Source organism: Peromyscus leucopus, chromosome 1 (genome assembly GCF_004664715.2).
Source record: "Peromyscus leucopus breed LL Stock chromosome 1, UCI_PerLeu_2.1, whole genome shotgun sequence".
In the NCBI taxonomy this organism is placed as follows: domain Eukaryota; kingdom Metazoa; phylum Chordata; class Mammalia; order Rodentia; family Cricetidae; genus Peromyscus; species Peromyscus leucopus.
This window is the reverse complement of record NC_051063.1, coordinates 85,167,392-85,184,236: the sequence shown is the minus strand read 5'-3', so window position 1 is coordinate 85,184,236 and position 16,845 is coordinate 85,167,392. Positions and strand designations below refer to the sequence as shown.

The 16,845-nt window shown below is 44.0% G+C and overlaps 1 protein-coding gene across 1 annotated transcript in view; it reads right to left on the bottom strand.

The window, feature by feature from the left end:
* Positions 1-5,381: 5,381 nt before the first annotated feature.
* Pdilt (protein disulfide isomerase like, testis expressed) overlaps positions 5,382-16,845 on the bottom strand; it is a 41,385-nt gene continuing 29,921 nt past the window's right edge. Inside the window, exons 6-12 of the mRNA XM_028867913.2 lie at positions 16,030-16,140; positions 15,823-15,948; positions 13,408-13,605; positions 10,441-10,561; positions 8,201-8,379; positions 6,746-6,835; positions 5,382-5,801 (exon numbers count right to left, since the gene is read on the bottom strand). Of these exons, the coding sequence (XP_028723746.1) occupies positions 5,526-5,801; positions 6,746-6,835; positions 8,201-8,379; positions 10,441-10,561; positions 13,408-13,605; positions 15,823-15,948; positions 16,030-16,140 (1,101 nt within the window). The 3' untranslated portion in view covers positions 5,382-5,525. The remainder of the gene's footprint in view (positions 5,802-6,745; positions 6,836-8,200; positions 8,380-10,440; positions 10,562-13,407; positions 13,606-15,822; positions 15,949-16,029; positions 16,141-16,845) is intronic.

Genomic DNA, 16,845 nt, shown 5'->3' with positions numbered 1-16,845 from the left:
TCCAGGTCAGTGAGACACCCTATCTCAAAAGCAAAGTAGATAGGCCCTGAAGAATGGTACCCATGATTGGCCTCTGGCCTTTACATGCTCATGTACACATGTATGCACACTAGTACATCACACACACACACACACACACACACACACACACACAGAAAAAACAAAGACTTGTGTATACCTATACCTCCCACTCTCTTCCTGACTCCTCTGGTACTTCTGCACATACCTTCCTCCTCCATTCCCTTGGCCTCCATGGCATGCCATGTCCCATTATCTTAGGATCCATGAACATAACAAATACCTTCGTGATGACAGTGTCACCCTGCCCTTGGCCTTGCCTTATCATCATAATGCCAAAACCCACATTTAAGACAAGAACCATCCTTGGTGTATCTCCATCAGTCATTTTGTTGCTCATCCTGCCTCCCTCAATCCTGTCCCCTCTGGTAAGTTATACACACTAGATGACTTCCTGGCATCCTTCGTGGATGCTGTTGGACCTTCATCTTCTCAGGCTACCTGCATCTCTTCTCCTTGGGATAAAGGCCACATCATTCACTTCTTGGGGGGATCCCTCTCTCCTCAGGTGTTCCAATATCTTCCCTTATCTCCATTTATTCCCTTCTCCTTATATAGACTAACCTTTGGTGACACTCCTTTGATCCCACACTTGCCAAGCTATTTTATACCCTATTTTTTATGACCAAACTTCTCAAAGGATGTACATACTCTCTCCAATTCACACCAGTATGCTTTCTGAAGTGCCAACTCCACTAAAATTACTCCATGCCACCAAAGACATCCATGCTGCCAAATGCAATCATACTTGGTTTTAAAGGAGATTTGGGTCCTCTGAAATACTCTTCTCTCTTAACTCACCAACATAGACAGGGCATTTGATTTGAGTGATGTGACAGCCATTGTTTACCAAGTGCTTCTCTTGGGTTAGACAGTGCTTTTTCTTTTATTAAAAATAGTTTTTTTCTTATATACAATATACTTTGATTGTGGAGTCCTCTCCCCTGCTCCTGCCAATTCCTCCCACTTCTTGTCCCATCCAGGTCCACACTGTTTCTGTCTCTCATTAGTAAACAAACAGGCCTCTAAGGAATAATAATAAAATACATCAAAAATAAACAAATCAGAAAGTGACAAAACAACCAAATAAGAAAAAGAGCCAAAGAAAAAGCACAGGAAACACATGTAGGTGCAGACACATGCACATTCCCACACTCAGGAATCCCATGAAAACCCCAAACTGGAAACCATAATAAATATGCAAAGGACCTGTGAGATAGGAAGGGAAAAAAAGCTCCTTGACTTAACATTATGAAACAAAGAACTCCCAAAATAACATTGAGTTCGTTTTGTGTTGGCCATCTCATACCGGGCATGGGGCCTGCACTTGAGTGGTTTGTTTACCCAGTGAAACTCCCTTGGAGGAAACTAATTTTCATGTGCAAGAGATTGTCAGTTGGAGACTGCTTCTGGGTTAGGGGTGGGGGCATGTGTCCACTTCTCCTTTAAATTCTAGAATCCGTCTGATGCAGACCCGTGCAGGCCCTGTGCATGCTGCCACGGTCTCTGGGAGTTCACATGTGCTCCCTCCCTGTTGCATCTAGAAGGCCTTGATTCTTGAGTGGAAGACCTTGGTTCTTGGGTGTCCTCCATCCCTTCTTGATGCTCTTACACTCTTTCTGCCTCCTCTTCTGAGGGTTTCCTGAGCCCTACGGGGAGGGATTTGTTGGAGACATCCCTTTCAGGGTTGAGTGTTTCAAGTTCTCTCACTCTTTGCATATTGTCTGGCTGTGGGTCTCTGTATTTGTTCCCATCTGCTGCGGGAGGAAGCTTCTCTGATGATGGCTGAGCAAGGCACTGTTCTTAAGTACAGCAGAATGGAATTAGGAGTCATTTATTGTTAAGTCCTTTTAGTAGTATTAGGTTTTCCCCTAGGTCCCTAGCCTATCTGACCTCAGGTTCCTGGACACCCAAGCACCATTGAGTATGTGTTCCATCTTATGGAGTGGGCCTTAACTCAAAGTAGACATTGCTTGGTTACTCTCACAAGCTCTATACCACTATTGCAGCAGCATATCTTGCAGGCAGGTTACTCTTGTGGATTGAAGGATTTATGGCTGGGTTGGTGTTGACCTTTCTCCTAAGGTGGAATACAGAGTACCTTCTAGGACCATGAATACCCATCTGTAGAGGTGAAGGCTCTTTGCAGGCACCAGTTCGATTTCTCCATGTTCAATGAGTTGTATAGGTATTGTCTTCTGAAACAGGGCTTATTATCAGCTTGTGGAGAGCCACCCAAAGCCTTGGTAATAGCATGGGTTGTTTGGAGTTTCCCATAGGACCCTTTTGGCCAACAGTTGGATTGGATGTAACTCATCCCTGGTATTGGAAACTTCCTTTGGTGACAAGAGATGTCCAGACACTGCTTTAATGTTGCCTCGGTGAAAGAGGAGGGAAGACTGAAGTTCAGAGAAACTGAGTAAATTCCCAAGGTTACAGAGCTAGCTAGTGCTCACTGCACACTGCAGCCCGGATTCTGTTCAGGTTTACCACCTCGGCCAACTTTGTTTCCTGAAGGGTAAAGAGTGTCCCATGCTCAGCCACAGAAGGGTCTTAGAGTGACAGCTGGGTGCATCTTTTTCAGGAGGCTGGAATTGAGGGGATGGTGGCTTTTGAGAAACGGAGTAGACGAAACAGAAGGGGTTCAAGTGACAGGTCGATTCACTGGGAAGGAACAGGAAATGAGCCAAGAGAGAAGCCCTTCCCAGCAGAGGGGTATGTGTGCCCCATCTCTCGGCTGTCTCTCCTCTCCCCAGCTCTGAGGCTCCAGGTGCGCCTGTGGACCGTGCATGTTGCAGCCTTGCTCTCCATCTAACTCCTTGTCCTGGACTCCGATACACATGATTTCATCTCAGCAGTCCCCATGGACCCCTCCTTTGACCGGCAGCCACATGGCTGTGAGGTGGAGGCAGGTCAGTCTTGCACCGTGTCCTGAATACTAAAACCTAACCCCATAGGGGATCTGGCTCCACGGAGTTCCAGGGCCCCAGGCTGTTCCCTGCCTCACCTGGATGTGAGCAAGTCAGGTATGGGGGTTGGGGACGGCTTCCAGGGATCTAAAAATACAAATAGACTTTGCCTTGTGAGATGGGTGGAAAGTGGCGGCCCAGAGGGCTTTTAAGAGTGCACAGTCCCTATAATAATACCCCTCACTTCTCCCTAGAAGTCCCATTAGCCCCCAATGAAATGAATCATATAAACAATATGAATATAAAGGACTAAATAATGACCCCCAAATAAATATACCGACATCCTAATCCCTAGGACCCGTGAATATTGCTTTGCAGAATAAAAAGTATTATGTGGGTGTGGTTAAGTTGAGGAGAGAGAGACGGGGCGGGAATCCTAAAGGTTGGATGTGATCGCAACAGTGCTTAGAAGATAGATGCAGAGGAATGAGATGTAGGGTTGAGACATAAAGTCAGAGTGATTCCAGGATAAAGAACAAGCCAAAGGCATACAGGCAGCCCCCAGGAGACTTCGAGGCAAAGGCTCCTTCCAGAGGGCACCAACCCTGATGAATCTTGATATTTAACCCAGTGTGAAAAAAAAATTGAGATAGGATCTTACTAGGCATCTCAGAATCATAAATCATAATCCCCCTGTATCTGCCTCCTGAACACAGGACTTACAGGTGTGCACCAAGTCTAACCCATGAAATTGATGTCTGATTTTGGCCTCTCAAACCAATTGAGAATAAGTCCATGTTGTCTTATGTCATTAAGTCTTAGTTATTAGTATGTTAGAAACAGTTAATGCAGACCAGCCTGGGCCTGGGGACAATATTCTTACCTCCTTCCTTGGGGACAACTATGAAATAATGTATCTCCCAGAGAGAGGGTGCTACATGATGATTCCACTTGCTCCAAGGACATTTTTATTGAGGATCTACTATGTACCACGCAGAACACACAGCTGGCACTAAGAAAGTGGTATCTCTGTATTTATGGATCTGTCATGGTGGGGTGGGAGCAGGCATTGTGCAATTACTTGATGAAATAGCAAAGTGCTTTCAAATATTAGTGTCCTGGAGGGCCTCATAGACATGGCAACATTTAAGGTCTGAATGATGAAACCACAGCTGTGTGAAGATGGGGAAGGGGACCAGAGGAAGGTATTCTGAGGACATGCACTCAGATAGAGGGAACGACCCTATGGAGAGAATTTGTTGTGTTCAAAGAATACACAAGAAGTGTGGATGATGCATAGAAACTGGGAGAACTGGAGAGAAATAGCAATCTGCAGGGCCTCTCAAGACACCGCAGGAATAAAAAAAGGTTGGAAATTGTCTAAATGCTGTGAAGCTGAGGATGGAGATGGGGCCGACACAGTAAGCACCGAGAGCTATGGTGCTTGGAAACGTCTCCATAGTTGTAGGAATGTGGGGTGTGAGGGGGAAATGGAGAGAGTATGTAGAGTATCAGGAAAGAGATAAATTCTGAGTCTTCTGCTCTCAAGAAATGGTGGACTGCTCTCAGCAATGCAGGGAAGTTAGGTGGAGCTGTGTGGAAAGAAGTGAGCAGAGCCACATAGAAAGAACAGCGTGAGTCACATGAAAGGAAGCGGCTGGAGTCCCATAGGAAGTATGTGGAGTCACACGGAGGGGAAACAGGTAAAATCATGTGGATCTTCAAGTTTATAGGAGTAGGAGAAAGGACCACAGGGGATAATTCTGTCATGAGACATTTTGATAGTAAGTCACTTACTGGCATGTAGACATCTAGAAACAAGCTTAGAGTTGGATCTCTCATGGTGCCAAATTGTGCCATAAGCTGGTCAATGCACTTCATTTGCAAGACTTAGCCAAACTCCTAAGGGCCCAATGAGTGGGAGGTGGTATGCGCAAGTAACGAAGCAGACTAGCTCTAGAGTGATGTAAGAGATACAACTCTCATAGGCCGGGCGTTGGTGGCGCACGCCTTTAATCCCAGCACTCGGGAGGCAGAGCCAGGCGGATCTCTGTGAGTTCGAGGCCAGCCTGGGCTGCCAAGTGAGTCCCAGGAAAGGCGCAAAGCTACACAGAGAAACCCTGTCTCGAAAAACCAAAAAAAAAAAAAAAAGAGATACAACTCTCAACAGTCCTCAAACTTTGTGATTCAGAATGATTACTCATCTCTTTGTGCCTCCATTTTCTCATCTGCAAATGGGGCAGTGAAACTGGCCTCTAGTGATGGAGGTAAAGGTTGGGGAGTTGAGAACTATTAATCAATATTTCCATCATGGCTCCGCTTGCAGCCCTGGCTGAATTCCAGGCCAAGTGGCTCTTCCAGTTAGCACTAATCAGGAAAAATGAGTAAAGAAGATCAAAGACATTCATGGACTTTATTGTCTAGCCCTACCCACCCAACCACCCTACCACATGATATACGGCATTGTCAGAGTAGATTGGCTCAGAAACTGATGTCAGGGCCTAGGATTAGGCTCTTTCCGTCCTGAATTCCGAGAAGCTAAAGCTCTTCTTTGACTTCCAGCTTCCTCCCTGGTGGAGGCGGTGGCTTTCCTTGAGCCTCCTCCTCCTCCTGCTCAGCTGTTTCCTTCCTTCCCACTGACTCTGCCGCCTTGCTCATGCTCTCCAGCACGGCTGACTCTTTCGCTTGCCTGTCTTGTTTGGCTGCCTCCTCCAGCTTGGGCAACTGCTGCTCAGGCGACTTCTCTGTGAGCTGGGTCTCTGGCTCAGCTATCACTTCCTCCTCTAGCTCTTCATTTTGCTCAATGGACAATAGCTGTTAAAGAACATGTGGGAACAAGAGAGGGAAGGGGAAGGGGAATAAAGAAATATGTGTGATCATTGTGGTGACAATTGGTAAGGCTCTTCTGCATGAGCCCAGAAAGAATCATGTTTGGCTTAAGTGTCCTCATAGATACAGTGAGATGATAAAGTGCCCAACTGTGGTTTTGACCCCTTCGTCAGGGGGCACACTTCTCCCAATGACAGGTGTGACTACCTAGCCCCTAACGCCAAGACAAAGCAGGTGACTTTGGGTTAGTTAGCAAGATCCCTCTCCAGCCTACATGTTGCAACTACTGAAAAGTAGATCTTATTAAACCGGGAGGAGGTAAGTTTGGAGTCATAGGCTCATAGTTACTGTTTATGGGGAAGTGACTGCTTGAGAAAACTGCCAAGACGGAAGAAAACACATGGGAAGACAGAGAGCAGATGTGAGCCTCTGGATCCATCTGTGCCAAATGCCCTACTAGGTAAATGGGATGAAACACCCATTGCTGCTGAAGCAGGTGAGGAGTATCTTTTATATTAGCAACAAAAAGCATCCTAACTGATTAAAATGGCACCTTGTAGCTCACTGTGGCATGGTTAGGAAAAAAGGGAAACTGTGGTCACATCCATCAGTACAGCGATGTCAAGGGCAGACTTCCATGAGACATTTGATTACCATCTCAGGAAAGTGACAAGCAGGCTGTTTTGAAGGCTGTATGTTAATGCAGAGTCTGTTTTCTAGTGACTGCCATTTCTACTGCCTTGTGACAAGATCCCTTAAAATAACCAGTGAGCTCACTCAAAGTGGATGGTTGTGCCTGCAGCCTCAAAACCATCTCCGGGAAGAATGAAATAACTGATAGAACTCAAGGCATAGTTTTCAGATGGGCCCTTGGCTTCCTGGGAATTGTGTGTGGGAGAGAAGATCCAGCCTGTAACTGTGCCCCTTACCTCATCCTCTTCCTCGATCCTAATCTTGACATGGTGTTCCAGGAAGTCACAGAAGCCCTTCATGGTGTGTTCTCCTTTGTACGGGACAGCCTAGGAAGACAGCAAAGCAGGGTTAGGATGGGAGCCTCCTCTTGTAAGTTGCTCATATAGTGTTACAAAAAGAAACTCAGGATCAAATTCCTGACAATCTAGACCTACCAAAAACCACCTAGTCTCTCTGAGCCTCCTTTGCCTTGCCTCTGAAATAAGGTTAAAAACTCTTTCATCAGTGTATGAGGAAAGGGTCACATATGAACTATGAAGCCACACATTATAGGTCTAACCCTTGGCTGCATTACTTACCAGTGTGGCCTGCTTACTGAACTTATGAATCAGTTTCCTCATATGGCGTTAATTTCCGGAGCTTCCCCACAGCGTTGTTGGATTAAATGAGCTAATATAGGACTTGGGCTTAAAGCAGCATTTGGTTGATTGTGGTAATTACCACACCCATTTGCTCCTACGAGTAGCTGGTATTAGTAGTGTTATTACAAGAATAAGAAAAACAGCTGTTATTTTACCTACTGCATGGTCAGCATTCATAATAGTTTCCTTTCCTTTGTGGGTCTTTAAGGGGATTAGAAAGCTACTTACTACCCACTGGTTGTTAAAGCTCTTTACTGTAGAACTTAAGATTGGTGACAGCCTCACCCTGTCAATCTAACATCATTTTCTACAGCTTTTCTACATGTACCTTCTGCACTGGGATGGCTTCTCACAGTGCCCTGAACATCCTGCCCACCTCATCGCTCATGTTACACATCCTACTTAAAGCGTTCATAACCACTCCTTTAATTTAAATCTCTACCATTCTCCAGAGTCCCAAGTGTGCATGGAGACTTTACCCATATCTCTCCTCCAGATTCTGCTCTCCCATTCCATGCATAGGTGGACCTATGTCATTGTGACTTTGCCTCCCAGTCATCCACTCTTGTCTGGAGCAAGGACCTTGGCTCATGCTCCTTTGATTGATACTCTTCTCCATCAATAGAGAGTATGTTCCACCAGCCTTGGTGATGGTTGCACAAGAACCAGAATGCCCAGGTGTAAAGAGGATTGTCGGTGTCTGGCACACATTCTTTAATTTGGTAACATTCCACCCCAATATTCCTATAAAGAGGTCCTTACTTTATTCTCTGTAGCTTGTGGAGAGCTCAGCCTCAGTACTAGAGGAAACTTATCACTGTCCAATCAAAACATCCACATCCATTTGTCACAGCAATTGGTCAACAATAAGCAATGGCCTCAAGTAGTGTGCAACTATAACAAGTCCCAGAACTTCAGTGGAATATGCTGGAAAATACTCTGAACAGGGACTGGAGCTGAGAATGTTCAGGAGAGGGCTGAGCTGGAGAGAAGCTGAGTTCCTGGGGATGGTATAACATTTTCAATTATGTGATCCTAAGAGCCCCTCACCTCTTGTGAGTCGGTAGGGAAAAGCCTAAAGAACGGGTACTGATCTGGGTTCTCCAGCTGAATGTCATTTGCTGTTATATCCATCTTGGCAATGATGACTGTGGAGTGATTTTGATACTTTATGCCCAACTCTTCCAGCAGCGGTAACAGTACCTTGCACTTCTCAGACCAAGGTGCATCTGGAAAAGAAGGTTCTTGCTCAGCTCCTCTTGTCCAGGACTCTGAAAGCTGATGCTACATAGCACCACTGTGTTCTTCTTACCATGCATTTACTCAGCAACTCACACTCTCTTTCACTCATGCCATATTGTATATCTCAGTATATGGTCACTATTAAGTAAATAAGAATAATAAACAGCCTAGTCCTATTCTTCCTGGACATTAACATTTTCTGATGTGTTAATATGTTCTTTAAAAAAAAAAACAACTTCCTTTTGACATAGTGTTCCACTCCAGTTGAAGGGAAAATATTTATGCTGCTGTTATGTCTAAGAGAGAATGTGTGTGTTTATAGCACAGAAGTTAAGCTACTTGACCAAGGTCATCCAGAAAATTAAGCAAAGGGAATAGGACTTGAAGACAGGTCACGTGGGTGTGATTGTACTACAAATATGGCATAGCATAATGTTACATAATACATACATACATACATACATACATACATACATACATACATACACACACACATGTATATATAATATAACATGCCTTTCAGTCCCTTGGAAGAGAACATGCCCAAAATACTGAACAGGTATGCTCTAAAATTGTGACAACTACCCTTGGCAAGGGACACTGGCCTTTCTTGTGGAAAGTTCCTTGAGCTGTGAGTGGCCAGACAGCTGGCCCTTTGGAAAAAGACCAGAGCACAGATCCAAAACAGGGAAAGCCAGACCTCACTGGTTTGCCTTCGTCTGTAGCTCAGAACTCAAGAGTTTTACTCTGTGGGAGGAGTGACCCCAGAGGCCCTGACATTACACTTCTGCAAGCCCATCTATCCATTTACCAGCCAAGTGCCCCCTGTGACCAAACCTCCTGCCTATAGCACCCAGAGAACCCCTGGGGCCTGATGGCTAAGAACACAGGGGATAATAGCTGAAGCCCTAGGGTGCAATCCAACAGGCCTACTTCCAAGAAAACGAGGCTGGTCTTGCCTTTTATCAAAAGCAAATGAGTGTTCTCAGAACTCTGTGTGTCAAGTAAGTAGAGAAAGGCTGCCCCAGCTCTGTGATAAAAGGGAGCAGTTTGCTGTGACTCAGCTGCACAGCTCTCAGAAGTGCTGTCAGTGGAGGTTGTGACAAGGTGCATGATGGAAGCAGCACAGGAATGGCTTCCCTTTTGGTCTTCGCACTTACCAAGTGACCTTGACCTGTGTCAAGGAGAACGCCACTGTGCCTTCCTCACAGCCTTGCTGTAATATACCACATGCTACACTTCAGCCTAGCTCAGTGTACAAGCTCACTAAGTAGTACCTTTGCCTGTCTGAAGTAGCTTTGGAGTCACCTTCTCCAGTGTCTCATGGAGAGAAGGCTCCAGTTTGGGGGGCTGGCATATAAATTAGAGCTGATGGGAAAGGGTGGTAGTCCTTAGACAAGTAGTGGGGATAATTATAATGGAAGTAACAGCAGTCATCACTTGTAGAGTGCTTACAACATGCTGTACACTATACAAACTCCTTGATATGAAACATGTGTGCCCCTGCTTCACAGGGGCCATTAGATGAGTCATAAGGCCCAAAGTAGGGAAATGCTAGATGATAGTACGAATGTAGGTGCTGGAGCCAGACTAAAAATGTTCCACTCCTATTCTCAACACTTAGTGATACTGGGAATGCTTCTTCACTGAGATTCTGCTGAGTGATCCATACATGGGAGGCATAAGAGCTGCTTCTAAGAGGATGTAGTGGGGAATTAAATGACATAGGTATACAATGACTCAAGCCTGAGTCCTAATGTACTGCTGTATCCAACAAAACCATGTTAATGTTAGCCACCAGTGTTTCTGTTACAAATTGTCATAGGACTGGATTATGTGGAAAGCAGTCAGACATGCTAAGAATTAATTTGGGGGCACCAAGTTGCCTATGGCTGCTGGTGTCTTGATCTTGAGAGAGAGGAGACAATCTTTAGCATGGTTTCAGAGTTTATGGGTTTGGAGACTGCACCGCCCAAGAATTCAGAAGCAATACTTGAAAAGTAATATTGGGGCCCTTCATCTCTCATTGTCTCCATAGAGATACTTACAGAACATCACAAACACGTCCTTCTCCTTATCCAAGACAACCACATTGAAGTTCTTCCCCACAAGCTTCTTAACTGGCCCTTGGTCCCAATATTTTGGAATCTCTTCACTGGTTTTGTGTTTCTAGGAAGCAAATTGAAGACGTCTAACACTCTTCACTCCAGCAAAGAACAAGCAGCTGGAGTCCCCACCCCCAATTACAAACAACAAAAGGCAAACTCTCGAAAAGTTAGAAATGCAGCGATAATCACAAACTCAGTGTTAGCTCTGCATTGTCCAGAGCAGACAGGGGTCAGAGAGCTGGGGGGGCGGGGAGTCAGAGTTCTCAAGGGGGTCAGAGAGCTGAAGGGAATCAGAGCACTAAGGGGGAGTCAGAGCTCTGGGCTGCAATTTATCCACATCTATGATTCTCAGGATTCTCAGATGACAGTAGAACTTACGCCATTAGCATCTCAACTAGACTGCTTGAAAACAACGCTTGTCCCCAATAACTGTGAGAGTCAAGACCAAGGCATTTCTGTGCCAGCCTCCCCCAAATTCATTACCATTTTGCATCTTGGCTTTCTTTATCTGTACTGATAATCAGTTGGCCCCAAAGCCTAACTGTCTTCCACCTCAGGCTGGTATGTTCTTCCCACAGCCTGGAAGGCCTTCTTCAAGCTCTACTCTCCTTCCTCTATCTAGTGAACTCAAATTTGTTCTTCAAGATGATGAGTTCTTTGAAATGTCCCCTTGTGTTACCTTCAGAACATTATCAATTCCTTTTCTACCATGCTAGAGGGTGCCTTAAAGGACCTTCTCATCAAGTGTCAGCACATAGAAAGACCTCAGTAAAGAATTTTTAAATGGACAGAAAGAATGGATTCATCAGCTGTTTTGGCTTAAAGATTGTTTTAGAAATCTTATATTTTTCTATAATACCACTGACTCCTGGGTATCTCTTGAGTCTATACCCTCTTTTCCATTTTACCTGTGGCTATCTTAGTCTAGACAGCCCATGCTTCTCACATGGATTCCCCTGCATCTTCTCCAAATCCACTCCATGCCTTTACTTTCTACAGTCAGGGCTCTATTTTGATCATGGAGAGCTGTTTTCTCCTTGCATATGAGATGCCAAGTCTTTAATGTACATATGAAGTCCTTGCTGCCTGGCTTCTGTCAAACTTTAGCTTTTTTTTAGTGGTACCAAATCCATCCTCTACCTCATAACCTCCAGAAATGACTTCAAGGCTCTTTCACTGGACACATAAATGTGGGTGGGGGGAGACTGGACATGGAAGATGAGCAATGACGCAAACAGCGAAGAATTAGGACTAGGCAGATCAGACAGAGATCGCTAGTCACGTGGAGGATGTTTATCTATATTCCAGGAGCACAAGAGAATGTGTTGTCCTTTGAAGGGTGGAAAAAGACCTTACATCTAACTATTGAGAAGAGGAGGCTAGGGAGAGTCTCAGGCATGTTGAGGATGTGATCATGGAAAGTGAGGTTCTCTTTCCTTGATGATGTATTGGTAGAGTGCTGAGTTGAGAGTGAAGGTAGGAATGGGACTGGAAGAGAAATTGACCTAAAGGTAATGAGATAAATATCTTTAGAGGGATTTACACAGAGAGGCTGAGGCATTTCTTGGTAGAGGGAAGTTTGGTTGGTGTGTCCACAAGGTCAGTCAGTCTCGTGGTAGAGTTGCTCCTCTCCAGCGTTACTATAGAAGTAGTACAGAACTTAAATGGGTTCAACAGGAGTTGGATTTCTGCTTGGAGGTATATATGCCTTTTATACCTTCAGGGTATAGAAGAAGTGAGACGTGGAAAGGATGAGGAAGTTATCAGAGTGATAAACCATAGATTCCAAGTTCATGGAGAAGGTACCAGAGAGATGGAAATAGGTTCCAAATGTTGAAGGTCATTGGGTGAGGCTCTTTAGTAGTGTGGTCAGTGGAGAAGGGAACTAAGAGGAGAAGAAGCTTGAAATGGGGTCTTTGGAGGAACTTCCAGTTATAGGTAATGAGCACATGAGCAGAAGGCTGAAATGCTGTATGCTTACCAACTTGTAGAGAACAGAGATAAACATGTTGGATATTAGTGCCTGGGAATGAAACGAAGCAGCATGGAGGTAGTCTCTACTGAGGACCCCTCATCCTCAGAGAGAGGGGAGGGGATGGTCAGAGGACAGCAACAAGGGATGGAAGCAAGTGGTACAATACCCAAAGCATGAAAGGCAAAGACTGTCGGATGTTAGACACTAGAAGGAGAAATGATTTGGAAGTACCAGGAAGGACACCAGCTTTTCCATTTGACCTCACAATCATGTGAGTCAGAGAAGAGCTTCTCCTTGAGAAGAATGTAGAGGAGGAAACATGGAAATATGGAATAGGCAAAAGGAAATGGAAGCAGCCAGAGGTAAGGTCTCCAGAGATGTGGAGTTACCTGAAGACTCGCCATGAACTCCTGTCATTATCTAGAACATGTTTGAAGGATTCTCCATTTACTCTCAAAGATATTTCAGTTTGTAAAATAAACATGGTTACTCAGTAGGTGTGCTTATAGTTAACTTCCTGAACCTACCCTTTCAGCAGCATGGATGATGTCTCTCCACCCCACACAACCTAAAAGTCTCTGAAGCTCTTGAGGCCAAATCCTGGCTGCTATTTGCCTCATCTCCTTCTCCTCTAACCCAAGGTCAAGTGGATTTTCCAAGAAGAGGCTGCAGGAAGGATTAAAGCCTCCTTCAGCAGACAAGTCAGTTTCTAGTACATCTGAACTTCTACTGGGAATTTTAAGAACTGGTAGTGAATTTCCAGCCTCAGAAGAAGCCACAAGCTGCAGTGATTGAAGGTGGAAAATGCAGAGACTGTGCCACATTGAACCTTGGGATGGTCTTCGTTCTATTTCTTTGCTGGTTAATGAAACCAGCAAAACTGTTAGGAGGTTCTGAGGTTCTAGACACGACTTACCTGAGAGTCAGCTTACCTTGGCAGTTTTGCTGAGGAAGCTGAGGCAGAATTTCTTGAGGTTTTCGTAGGTTATATCATCTGTGGGCATTTTGTATCTGGTATCAGAGGTTATGTTCAGGATTTGAACAGATGGGACATTGACTGTTGAGATCCGGAAGTGCTCGAAGACGCGTTTGTTTTTGGGTTCATCCGAATTCACAAGAATGAAAAGGATCTGCCAAATCAAGGAAAAATTCCTGAAATGAGTCTGGACCCCTTGTCAAGGGGAAGGAACAGTTGAGAAGCTAGGAACTAAGGAAACTCAAACAGCAAGGCCTCCAAAGTGCCTCCAGGCAGACTCCTTCCCACACCTGGAGCAGACCACCAGCCTCCCCAGCCTCCCTGTGCTATGCAAAATCCACACAGCTTCAGGAATTGAGCAAGCTGGCCTGAGCATTCATCCTTGTTCCATACCTCGATTTCCTTGTCTATAAAATGGTGATTCTGATCATATTGCTTTAGAGGATTGCTTTAAGGATGTGTTCAAAGGCCTGATTTGGTGAGTGGCAGGTAGAAGGTTTATTTACTACATGCGAATTCAAAATTACTCTACGAAGGAAACCCAAAGTCCATTATTCACACATCCACATACTGAATATTCACATTTAACTGGACACTAGGGACACAGTATTGTACAGAAGATGGACTCTCTGCTCTGTGGAACTCACATTCTAGTGGAGGAAATGGATGAGAAGTTCATTTAATAATGACAAGTAAAGATTGGAAAGCGCAATAGAGGGATGGGGTAGAGTAACCATGCAGATGAGGTGAGACATCTGCTCAGTAAAGTTAGGGGGCCAGGAGAAGAATCTGTTTTTGCAAACAGAACAGGGACAGTGATCCAGCAAGTAGAAACTCAATGCAAAGGAAAGCTTTAGTAGCAAAAAAGCATAGAGAATAGAATGTTCTAGAAAGGTAAGCTATCAGCACCATGATGGAGAGCATCATAGGAGATGAAATCTGATGCTATAAAAATGAAAAGTGAGATCAGAAGTCCAACAAGAATCTTGGGTCTGGTTTGATCAGAATAAAGATGGAATCAAGCCAGAGAGTGTCATGGTGGAAATTGTCAAATAGTAAGAATAACTGCAGAAAAGAAGCAAGAGTGGATGCAAGGAGATGAGTTAGAGGCTCTGCAGACACCTGCTGTCACATACTTTTAGATCATTCATCCATCCAAAAGTTTGCCCACAAAAGACAATGTTCCAGTCTTCTGGATGCTAGGGAAACTCCAAAAACCAGAACAGACTGTTAAACCATCTTAAACATACCCAATAAGTACCACTTATCTCTATACTCCAGGTGCTTGAGTACAGTGGGTGGTAAGATGGACATAAGATAAGGTTTAGTGGGACAGTTTCAGCCAAACTCTTAATCTGTAGCTCAGATAGTAATGACATTTGGAACACTCTCTGGTTGTGGCAATAAGAATTTAGAATTTCATCTCCCGATTTGTCCCAAAATAAATTCCAGCTGCACTAAAGGGTTAAAGGAAAAAATGAGGAAATATAGTTGAGAGCCAGAAAGATAGCTCAGCAGGTAAAAATACCTACTACCAAACCTGACAATTGGAGTTAAATTTCCAGGACCCACATGGTAGAAAGAGAGAACAGCTGTTCCCAGACCTCCATACACGTTGTGGAATACATATGCACATGTACATTTATATACATATATATACTAATAATATTTTAATTAAATATGATTAAGTATTGATAATATAGCTTGTGAGAAGTCAAAAGAGCCATCAGGTCACAGTCACATTAAATATCTAAAAGTATAAAAATGAAAAACAAGATAGATTAATATTTGCAAGAAGTATCTGTGATTAGAAGTGTCTTTCTGAAAAACCAGTGTGTTGGGACAAAATATACCTGTTAAGTGTGTTTATGCTTCAGTCTTTACTCCACGTTTACATTTCAAGATTATTATTTCATTTAATTTCAGAATAACTTTAAATGAAAAAAGATCTTTCATAGTCCAGCTGCCAGTAGGTGAGCTACACATAGGTATAGGGCATAGGGGGTGAGGATACCAATTACCAGCACCAGGAAGTTTACTTTAGCTCATTGTTTGGGATGTGAATTTTCTAGGTTAAAGTTAGAGTTTATGTAGAACATAGAAGTTGAAGGAACACCTTTAGTGTATTTATTAAGATGAGTGAAAGACTGTAGGCTTGGCTCCCTGCAAAGAAAGAATGGAACAGAGTTATCTGAAATAAAATAGTAAATATGATATAGTGTTGGTATGTAAATCATGAAATATATGCAAATTATACACAAATCATTCCTGAATTAATTTATAGTGAGTAGAAAAGACAACTACCCTCAGAGTCTGGTGCTCCTGTGTGCCCATCCAAGTGTCTCCAACAACACTAGGTTGCTCTACAAACCTTGTTCTGGAATTCCTTTGGAATCATTCTGTAATGCCGGATTATGACGCTGTACGGCTCTGAGTTTTTGGAGATAAAGAGCAGCATGTGATTCAAGATGTTCAGTTCATAAATCAGTTCCTTATTCTGAAATTGCAAGGAAAACATGTCATTCAAAGTACACACAAGGGTCCCTGAAGTCCTCCCAGGACCCCTTTGCCCACTGACCTCAGGGTTATATTCAATCACAAATTCTGTGAGCTGCTGTTTCACAACCTGATTGATAAAATCTTTGTCGGTATTGTCATTAATAAGCTCTTGACGTTTCACAATTTTTCCCTTGAGCCAAAGAAAAGGCATGTTAGAGGGCAGTAGCTTTCATAATATATACACCTAACAAATGTCAATAGCATCCCCCCAAACCCAGGATGAAGGTAAAACACTGAGGATGCCGGCAGGTGTAGTAGATAACCCAAGTACTTGATGAATAAGAACATTGAGCAAACCAATCTGTGTGTTGAATGTGGGTATGTGATAAGGAATCTGACTGACTGACAATCCCAGCTGTTGTGCTCTAAAATCCACCAAAACACATGTAATACTGCTGAACACCATGCCACCTTGCCACCAAACAATGGTCAAAGGCATCAGGGCTACAAAGGCAAACCCAGGTCAGGGAGATCCTGAGAGGTACCTCTGATCAGAGGTGATCTATCAGCATTCCTAACTACAACAGGGTCACACCTGCACTGTGGTCTGAAGGTTCTCTAAGTACCTCACCTCTATGCTTATTCCCCTAATGAACAGGTGGCATATCTAATCCTGCTATATAACAGCTTCCAGAAGGATCTGGATAAACATGGGGGTAATGTGATTGTTTACAGTCTGAGTATTCCATGCTCTCTTCATCCCCACCAGTCCTAATTTGGTACAAATTTCTCAGCTAGACTCTCAAAGTGCTCCCCCTACTGAATTCTATACACACACCACCACCACCACCAACAACAACAACAACAACTAGCCTGATGTTGTTAGAACACAAAT